General features: G+C 44.2%; 1 protein-coding gene across 1 annotated transcript; it reads left to right on the top strand.

The window, feature by feature from the left end:
• The first annotated feature begins 191 nt into the window (after window positions 1-191).
• On the top strand, window positions 192-10,195 carry pik3r6a (phosphoinositide-3-kinase, regulatory subunit 6a). Its single transcript, XM_079159666.1, has 6 exons — window positions 192-343; window positions 4,955-5,075; window positions 6,673-6,746; window positions 7,587-7,701; window positions 9,314-9,384; window positions 9,676-10,195. Exons 1-6 carry the CDS (start codon window positions 265-267, stop codon window positions 9,786-9,788), a joined length of 573 nt encoding a protein of 190 aa, XP_079015792.1. The 5' UTR covers window positions 192-264; the 3' UTR covers window positions 9,789-10,195.
• Window positions 10,196-10,590: the final 395 nt, after the last annotated feature.

The raw sequence follows: 10,590 nt of genomic DNA, 5'->3' as shown, positions 1-10,590 counted from the left end.
TTGAGCACAGGTTAACATGGGGACAGTCCCGTGTGCCGCACGCACACCGACCGACACCTGCCAACAGCTGGTGAGCGACCGCTGGAGCATCTCGCGCGTTTTCCGCCTCCACAAGTTGGTGTCTGACTCAATGAAACGCAGCGAAGAACCGCGAGCACAAGACCCTCCCCTGTAGTGTTCCCCCCCTCGCCGTTTCCCGGTGACGCTCTGCAACTGGAAGCGTAGAGAGAACGGAGGAGAAGAAAAGGAGAAGCTGCAGGACCGATGGAGAAGAAGCAGGGATCTTCTCATCAGTACGGTTCACTGGAGCGCACTGAATGGAGCAGAGACAGCAACAAACCAGGTACACACACACATAGGAATACATGTATGTATATATATATATATATATATTAACGAAAACACACATACACACACACACACACTGGGAGTTACAGTGAATTCATTATAGTGATCTCAATCTGTTCCTACACTGTTTATTATATAGTATATTCCATAGCATCGCCACCATATTCCCGTAAAGCTTTATAGGTTTGTGTTCTATCTTTTCCCACTAGAGGGATTAGGCTACTACAGTTTTTTTTGTTTTTTTTGTCTTTTATATCCGGGTTATTTTTGTAGTTGATGGAACGGATCAATGTAGTTCTCTATAGTTACAGGCAGCAGCTTTGTAAATGTCAAGAATCCACAGGTGTTTATGCTTCTAGTGTGTGTGTGTGTGTGTGTGTGTGTGTGTATGTGTGTGTTCTTATTTGTGTAAGAGAAAAGTGAGGGCCCATTACTCTGGAACCTGCACCCTCAGATGATGAATAATGACCCTCATTGGGGACTTGGCTGGACGTTCAATAGACTATAAGGTCAGACGTCACTGAAACTTTTTATCGCAGTGTCACAGTATTCATGTTTTCTCCAAAAGCCTGCAGCTAATATGTTGTTTGATTGTTGATAAGGCATCATTTTCTAAATGATTTGCTTGGTAAATCAATTTCCCAGCCCAAGGTTTCTCAGGTTTCAGTTCTATTCCTCTACATCGCTGATTTATATATTATATTATATACATTATTTACATTCATGATGCTCACGATAGCATCATGTTGTCAGGGTTTTTTTGGTCGTACTGACGCACCATTCATGAATCTAAGTCGGGAAGTTTGCAAAGCTGTGCAGAGTCTGTTGAGCTCTCTACACACACACACACACACCGCTGGTCCACTACTTCCTCATCAGCCCTCCTCCTCTTTCCTCCACTGTTGCCTCTTGGTCTCTAATCTGGCTGATCTGTCTGCCTGTAGGGTGTTAGGTGTAAAGCAATTTGTGGCAGTGTAAAATGAGAAAAAAAGAAAAGACGGTTGGAGTTGGAGCAAAAAGCCTGTAAACTGAGCTCATGATTCACATCTTCAGGGGTTTGGATGAAGAGAGGGTGCAGGGTTTTGAGAGGTATTGGGTGAAATGAGGAGAAGCAAAGGGACATGAGAACTGTGAGAGAGGCAGTGAAAAAAGTGCAAGGGAGGTCTAGGGATGAGTCATAACTGCTCAGTAACCTGTCCTAGAGAGCCTCTGCAGCAGAACATGTTGTCTCCAATGACGTAAGAATGTACTGAACAACGCTTATGACATCATGTGGCACATTCTTTCACATTTATCACAGTCAGTGAGGCTTCTATGTCTTGTTTGGCAGTGCGATATTGCGTTTCTGCTCGCAATTCCTGAGTCGCATCATCTACGATGTACAGAGTGTGCATACAGTGTTCAATGTCAGATGAGGATACAAAGAACAAGCGCGTGTCTCCGTTTCTCACTCTCATGCACGCACACGCACAAAGTGAACTACACGCCACAGACCAATTACTGTATGTGCTCGTGAAATGTGCACACTCTGTGGACAATTTACTTACTGGAACTAACGGCTTTAATGAAAAGCTCCACTCCAGCGATTATTGCAACGCAATGCAGCAATTGTTTTATGTGTCACCACCTGTGCTTGGCAGGTGAGAATGTATGCTGCGGAACACACTTCTATTTTGTTACTTTGTTTGTCAAGTTCATTCGTCTCAGTAAGCAGCTTACTGTCTTACGATTAAAGATCAGGTGAGATTAAGTATATGCAAGTAGAACTTATTTGGTAAGTGCTAAACAAACGAGTGGAAATACAATATGGCCAACAGTAACAACAGCATGTTGATTAAATGGTTAGTTTGAGTTTTCGGGAAATAGCCTTTTTGCTTTATTGCCATCATTTTAAGGCCACCCTGGAGGGCACGTCATGACTTTTTCTCTACTGGAAGGGAACCTTAGAGGGCACTTCATCCCATTTATTGTACTTGAAGGACCCCCCAGAAGGCACGTCGTGACGTTTTCTGGAGTGGAACGGCACCCTAAGGCACTTCATCACATTTTCTCCACTAAGGGAACTCTAGAGGGTACTACTTCACCAGGCTTTCTTTACTGGACGGGCACCCTAGAATGCACTTCATCACATTTTCTCTACCGGAAGGGAACCTTAGAGGGCACTTCATCCCATTTAATGTACTTGAAGGACACCTTAATGGGCACTTCATCGGGCTTTCTCCATTTCAAGGCACCCAAGGGGGAACTTTTGGAGCATTTTCTTCTTTATGCTAAGCTAAGGTGAACTGCCTTTTGGCAAAGCGCCATTGTTAAAGAACAGACATGAGAGTGGTTCTGATCTTCTCATGTAACATTATGTCTCTGCAGTAAAGTAAATAAAAATGTCTTTAAAATTTGAAAAAAGCTACAAAATGCTTATTTATGACACCAAAAAGAAAGCAGCAGTGGAAAGTATTTATATTTTGTTTCTCTAATACAAAGTGAATCAAATTGTAGTTTTCTTATCTTTTAGCGAGAAACACATTTTCACATAATATCCTCATACATTTCTACTTTATAAAGCAATGCATTCTAATGAACTGTAAATAACACAATGACACACACGAGACGGTGTGTAGAGAGTTCCATGTGTGTCTTATTACAGTTCTAATCTCATTCACAGTTCAAAACCTGCTGCAACACTTCACTCAGTGCTGACGTCAGACAGATTAGTCATAGTAACCGAGTACAGAGTGTGAAGATGTGTGTCCGTACTTCAGGAACCCTTTTTTCTTCTTCTGTCACACAAAGCAGACTGCAGTTGCGTGACCCCCAAACAAAGCTTTAATGCCAGCAGGGATACGAGTCCATGTAAACCGGCAGTTATCAGCAAGCGTGGTTAATGCTTTCCATGGTGCTTTTACTGTTAACCCAAAGTCATACAAACCCAGTCTGAAGTATTACCATCCGCTTTCATTCTGCTTTCTTCCATGCTGGTGCAGAGGACACTTCTTCACAGCACTTTGAACCCAGTGAGAGCTGCCTTCCCCAAGGCTAAATGTGACTCTTATAGAAATATTACTAGAGCTCTACTTAGTAATGGTGTGTGTGTGTGTGTGTGTGTGTATATAAAAAGGATTAAAGGGCCCCAGGAGGAGTCAGGGGCTGTCTGTCAGCGGTGGTATTGGTATCACCCTGATTGTGTTCGTCTTGGCCCCCATGTTGTGCAGCTCTCTACAGGGAGGTGACAGTTATCCAGGGCCGCCACAGTGCTAATTGGAACAATTCAAGAGCAGGAATTGGTGATTTTCTTCAGCATTAAAGTGGCGACTGCCACTACGTCTATGGACCTTCAAGAAGGTCGACCGTACTTGGATCTCAGGGTAAATTTAATTTGTTGTTGGTGTTGCAGTTAAATGTTTGATATGCTGGTGGATTTAACTCTAGTGCTGCTGCTGCTGCTGCTGCTGCTGCTGCTCAGTGTATAGAAGCTACACTGTATGAAACGCTTTGATGTCCGTTAACGCCACACAAACGTTTCCAGGGACCTCTGATCTGATTCATTACAAATTATTACAAAGCTGTTTAGTGCGCGCCCACACATTATAGTGAACGGTGGCTTAGATATGTTCAGCTAACGCTGTACATTTTTGAATTATTTGCTTTATTTTAGATCGCTTTGTTTTCATTGAAATGTCATGATGAAACATCTGTTTTAAGGATGCAGTTAAAAGGATAATCAGAGAGTGGTGTGTGGAGTGACACGTTGAAACACAGCATTGTGTTTGACATCCAACCATCAAGGCATCCTCTGTGCAGTATATGATTATTTAAAAAGCTTTAATGACTTTTCAGTCCGCTTGAAGCAGCAATTAGCTTCAATACATTTATTCTTAAGATGTTTAATGCGCCTGCCAAGCCCATGCTGTGTATATCATAAAGATATCCAGCCACAGAAGAAGATACATCTTGCCCAACACAACTTGGAAGTTGAAGGACCGTTTCATTGCGCTTTTCTGTATTGGGGGGTGTTTTTTTTGTACAATGGATTGCAGCACATATTTGTGCCCCTGTATCTCTCTGCAGCCGGCCAAGGCAGTGTAGACAGGACTGCAGTGTGTGTGTGTGTGTGTGTGTGTGTGTGTGTGTACTGGAGTAGGAGGCTTATTTCCTGTGCTGACCCACCACCCTGGGTTTCTGCAGTTAATTAGTGTGTGTGTGTGTGTGTGTGTGTGTGTGTGTGTGTGTGTGTGAAAGAGAGCGAGAGAGACTGAGAGGCATGCAAGCTGTGCCAACCACTAACACATGGTAATTTGAGTCTGATGCTCTGCTCCTCATCAAGCAACATTTTCAGAGTACATCTGCTGCATCTGTTTATTCAGTTTGAAATGAATATTCATGTGCAGTTGTTGTTCTGCGGTGCCACATTTGATCATTTCAGTGTGTATGTGTCCACCTATCTCTGCATAGTAGTTGTCACCGTAACCTCCCTTTTAATAAAGAAAACAATCAACATGCACTTTAATGTCTTAGCGTCGGACGTGTTGCAAATTTGTCCAAGGCCCTCGCAACTGTCGGCAAGACTAAACGCTGTCATTCTCTCTCTCTCTCTGTCTCTCTCCCTCAGAGGACGACGTGGTGTCCATGGCGGACTCCACCATCACCACGGACGATATCGAGGGGGAGCTTTTCAAGATTGACCGGATCAGGGACGTCCTGGTCCGGAGGGAGTCAGAGCTCAGATACATGTGAGTGGCTCATCAGTACCTTGTATTTGGTGTCATGGCTGCCACCTGTAGCCGGTGTGATTACTGGAGACGAAACAGGTTCAATAATGGCAAACCAGAGTCCGGATTTTACAGTAGAGTGGTGAAAGCATTGTTATGTTGCAAGAAAGTAGGGTGTGTACATGCGTGGCTGACTTTCACTGGCACCCCTTCACATACCCGGTTTGTCTAATAATCATGATCCTTCCATAACCAACTGCCTAACCGCACCTTAATAATCGTTCATTTAGCGATGGGGTTGTTCAGGACACCTCAGGCTCAGCTCTACGTTATCCTGGCACAGCTTTCTACCAGTTTAAGCCGTACCAAAGCTGTGCTTTGAGCTCAATGTTAACATTAGTGTTGGACTAACATATTGACATCCATCCCTGAGACGGCAATTTGCTGAATGGCAGGGTGGCATCATTAAAGGTCAAATTTTTGTAAATTGTTTAGATGCATCAGGCGTGTGAAACCGGAACAAACGAACGATTCAGTTAATTAATCCGTCACAAAAGTGCACAAGCCAGTGTAGTGAACACGCTAGCGCCTCAGAGGAGAACTGCATCCATCTCCAGGCTTTTCCCACCAAAAGCAGTTCAAATCACGCTTCCATTTAGGAGCACGTCTTGGTATCAGAAACACATCTCCTCGCAGCGTTGCCCTCTATTCTCCCTCCTCATTCCTCTCCATCGCACCCCGAGCTGGCCCCCATTACAATTTCAATGGCTCTACCTTTGCTGCCGCTAAGCAGGCTAATGTATGGATATTTATTCATCCAGTCCTCTGAAAGATAGGCAGTAACGCCGCTCAGACAGCGGGGGGAATGTGAGGAGTGGCGTGTGCGGGGTAGCAAGCGAGAAACAAGCTGATAAAATGGGAGAATGAGAGACTGGAGGAGGAGGTGGAGGAGACGAAGTGTACGGAGATGGAGAGTCACTATTTGAAGCACCTATTTCCCCCCCACAGTAAACAAACAAACTACAACTTGTTGTTTCCTCTGGTACGTTAAGTAAAGCCTATCGTTAGTATTCCAGCTCTCGTGGCCATTTCCCCGCCGTCTGTGCAGAGCATCTCACATGACAGGTAGACGAGGCTCGGTGGCGAGGCTCTCACTCCGCTGACGTTGATGAATGTGTGCAATGTGCGTGAGTGTTCGTCTGACCCCGCGAGTGCCTGACAGTGCTTCTAAAAAGAGACTCCGTAGCCGTGAAGCTGGGTGACGTGAGGGCCTCCAATTCCGTCAGAGGAGAAAGGGAAAGAGGGTCCTCCTCCGCCCCGCCTCAGTCAGTGATGGTCCACTGAGCTGGAGGGGCCATTGACAGAATGAGTGAAAGCTATCTGGCTCCCGAGACGCCGCGGAGATTTTCTCCTCAGAACAGATTGTTTCATCTCCTGTGTGAAAATATAAGATCAATATGAAGCTATCGCTGTTTGAATTTCATTTTGCCCCTACCGTAGAGTCTAGATTCCACTCATCCCCGCCCCTTAAAGTTGAGCGTGCGCTGATTTGCAGCGTGTGCGGTCTACGTATACACGAGTGTTTGAGTGTTTCTTCTGTTCCATCATGCCTGCGAAGGATGGATGACATTCAGCTGTGCAAGGAGATCACTCGTCTGAAGAAGGAGCTGCAGAAATTAGTGTCCATACCAGGTAGGAGTCCTCGGGGTATTGACAGTTGTTGATGAAAGACACAAACCGGCAGAGCAAATGAAAGGGAAAATATCTGCTTTCTTGCCAAGAATTAGTGGGGAAAATTGATGCCACGCTAAATATGAAGCTAGAGCCAGCAGGCAGTTAGCTTTATGCTGTCGTAGCTTAGCACAAAGACTGGAAACAACTAGCCTGGAATCCTCCAAAGTGAAACAAAAAATAAATCTGCCTACCAGCACCTCTAAAGCTCACTAATTACATTTTATATCTTGTTTGCTTTCCTTAAAACGTAAAATCAGACGTGTAAATAAAAACAGGAGCAACAGATGATCCCTTCTTTTGTGCAGTGTGTTGCTTTTACATCCCTGTTAAAGTAGTAGGATACAACAGTTGCCCGTTTTAGAGGTGATGGTGTGCATATTTGTTTTCTCACTTTGGACAGAGCCAGGCCAGCTGTTTCCCCCGCTTCCTGCTCCTTTCTTTTTGAAGGGGAGGGAGAGCTTTTCCTTATGCAAATCGAGGGTGTCGTATGCTCTACGGATTGTAGAGACCCTTGAGGAATATTTGTGATATTTTTGTGATATTGGGCTGTATAAATATAATTGACTTGGCTCCAGACTCATTTCTAATGCACAGCGGAGCACTAGAGTGTCATCGAACTCCCACCAAGAAATATAATGATTGTATTTCCCAAATTATCAAAACCATTCCTTTAAATGAATTGACTCCCTATTGAATTATGAATTCAATGAAGTGTTTCTTTAATTCCTCATTGTATTTGCAGTAGAGTAGAGGTAATCTGTGACGACCACCAGATGACTCAGATGTCTTGTGCTGCAGATAATGACAAGTCCAACGAGGACCGGCAGAAGGAAGAAGAACTACTGCAGCAGATCCACAAGCTGGTCGAGACCAGAGATTTCCTGGTGGACGATGTGGAGTTTGAGCGACTCAGGTGTGCTTCTGTCTCTATGGTCTCATTAGAGCTTGGTAGGACACCTGTGGTAGGCTGTGACTGAACAATTAAAGATGAGATCCTACTGCACACCAGATAGAGTTGCAGTGCACGGATAGTGCAGCCTTCCAGAAAAGGCAATAGGGAATTCTTTGCCCGAGTTTGACACGTACTTTTCATGCAGGGGAGCGCCGATCTTTGACGACGCCAATTCATGATCACCGTTCATTAACCTGCTTACAATGACTGAGAGGGCTCGCAGCCGCCGATGCTGGTGAAGTCGTATCTCAGTTCGGTGTCATTTGTATGCACGCTTCACAAAAAGCCGCTTTATTAAAACACTGGAGCATCTCCTCAGGCACAGCGCTGTGAGAGGGTGCGCCGCAGAGCGCACCGCAGAGCGCACCGCAGAGAGCCATTTAAATTAAAGATCTGTCAGCGTGCGTCAGTGAGTACTGCCAGAGGAGGGAAAATAAACTCTATTTCGGCATTTTTCAGGTGCACCAAGCCTCTTGCATCCGCTGCTGGCTGTTATTCGCAGGAGATGAAGGGAAGCTGTCTGAATCCTGTCCAAACCTTCCAGATCTATTCTGACACTGCTTCACCACACATGTCATACAAAACACCACAGGACGCTTTACATAATATTTAGAGGCAGGTCGTATTTTTTTCATGCAGAGGAGTCAAACATATATCAAATCTAAAGTTAAATGGAATGTATTGTGGGCTTATTGTATGTGGAATACATTATTTTCAGTCCTGCGCTGGTAAAAAATGTAAACCATTCAAGTTACCGTAACATAACGTGACCCGACAGTGGACAACAAGTATGTTTTTAGGTTTAATCTTAATTCTCACACAGTATCTGACTGACACCATCGCTGGTTTGGTGAGAAACACTTTGTGTTAGCAGCTGACAGCACGCTGTGAAACCACTGAGGGGCTGCTGGGAAGGTGAAAGCAAGAGACCAACAGTGGAGTAATGGATCACAGAGAGGAGAGGATGTGAACCCGCTCAAAGCCATGTTGTCCATGCTGATAAATATAGAAATCTCTCTATTGTTATTTATCTCTTTTTTTTTTCACAAGAAAATCCTATCTGCAGTTTTTATGTTGTACTTTTTATTTTTAAAGCAGGACAGAACATACCGGGTATCAATATAGATCTGCTTCATACATCTAGTAGTATAGAACATCACTAGACACTTCAAACGTCCAAATACCCTGATATGCAGAGTATGTTTATCCAATATAGAAAAGTCTCTGTGTAGACAAAGAGTGGTTGCCAGTTTTATTGAGTTTATCAGTGGAGCCTCTCAGAGTAAATCCAATCTTCTCTAATAGCCAGAGCTATGTTAGGTTTCTTATACGGTGCGAAAGTGTTTCATCTCTTCTCCTCTTTACCTTCTCTGAAATGTTAATTCACTACTTGTGAACAGATGGCCAGCAAGTGTAACTTGACTTCTACATCTGTATAACAAGGGATTCCTATACATCTTCTCTTTTGTGATCTGAAATACGAGGGAAGACTTTACATCGTAGTCCGCGTGCTTGATCTATTCATGCTTTTACGTTTTTACTTTTTGATATCAATCTTTCTCAATTTCTACAGGGAGAAGGAAGAAGATAAAGAAATGGCAGATTTTCTGAAGTCCAAATTCCCAAGAAATATGAAGAAGAAAGGTATTTGAGCATGAGGAGAGCTGCAACTTTGCACTCCATCAAAGTATCAACAAGTAAAAAGTACATTTTTGGGAACTGAGGAGTGAAATAAGCAAGGGCAAATATTTGCCTTGTTCCAAATGTTTTGCTTGTTCAAGGTGTTTCCCTCCTGAGGACTTTGAAGGACGAAGCTTCACGCGTCCACTGACTGATTCAGCATGAATTAGAACTGCTAGACCTATCTGTGCTGTTTTTGTTAGTAGAAGACTATTCCGTCTTTTCCTCACAGTATATATTTTCTCTGGGCTCCAGGTGGACCAACCAGGCGGGCGCCATCCAGGGCTCAGCAGGCCTCCGCTCCCTTCGCCAAGACGGGCCTCACCCTGCTGAAGGAGTGCTGCGGCTTCACATGCTCCGTCATGTAGACCGGGGGCCCCCCCGCTGCATGGGGCTGACACAGGGGCCACAACCCAACATTTCTTTCGAGTTTCAGCTTTTCAGTCCGAGTAAGACTTTGAAGCGTGGATGCAGCAGTACAGGCGCATGTTGAGAGTTTTCCCAGAGGGAGAGCAAAGGATGTCGCAAGCATCATGTGCTGAGTGTTTCCATGCCAAGACCCGAGTTGTGTCTTGTGTTGGATCTGTTTGTCTCTTTCATTGGATTTCATAACCCGGCTCTCCGCGTCTCTCATCCCAATCCTGTTTTTTTTTTTTTTTTAACTCTCATTAATCATCACAGCTATCAAAAGGAACAACCCGACGACCTGGTATTTATTTCGGTTTTTCAAGCCGACAGGACAGGGTTTGAAGGACAGAAACAGCACCAAGTGAGGCATGTATTGTGTGCAAACTAATTGGAATCAACTACCGTGACACCTATGAGTTTGATTTTTTAAGGATCCCACTGAGCTATGATAACTGTAATCTCCTGATTTAAAAAATAAACAGATGTGTTACAGGAGTCAGCAGGCCAGTCCAGACACACTGCTGGCACTTAGCAACACTAATGAAACTGACATTAATCAGGAGCTCTGTCAGGAGGACGTTGCCTGTGATTTGACTGCAGATCTAAATGGGTACAACCTTTTGAAGAGTGGTGGTTTGTGAGAACGGATGTCTCATTACGCTCCATTTTCCTGTATTGATAATACATATTCCAGTTATTGAAAATGTCCAGGAAAATCTTCTGTTGTCCTGGAAAAATGTTTCAGCATTCTCCTATTTCCCT

The sequence above is a fragment of the Pholis gunnellus genome (assembly GCF_910591455.1).
Source record: "Pholis gunnellus genome assembly, chromosome: 5".
NCBI classification, from domain to species: Eukaryota; Metazoa; Chordata; class Actinopteri; order Perciformes; family Pholidae; genus Pholis; species Pholis gunnellus.
The sequence above is the reverse complement of the archived record's forward strand: the minus strand, read 5'-3'. Positions and strand labels throughout refer to the sequence as shown.

Excerpts from the sequence above, each read along its gene's own strand:
- pik3r6a (XM_079159666.1), top strand. The coding sequence starts at position 265 with ATGGAGAAGAAGCAGGGATCTTCTCATCAGTACGGTTCACTGGAGCGC. Across the intron at positions 6,747-7,586 it reads GAAATTAGTGTCCATACCAG|ATAATGACAAGTCCAACGAG; the intron begins GTAGGAGTCCTC and ends CTTGTGCTGCAG. Across the intron at positions 9,385-9,675 it reads AAGAAATATGAAGAAGAAAG|GTGGACCAACCAGGCGGGCG; the intron begins GTATTTGAGCAT and ends TCTGGGCTCCAG.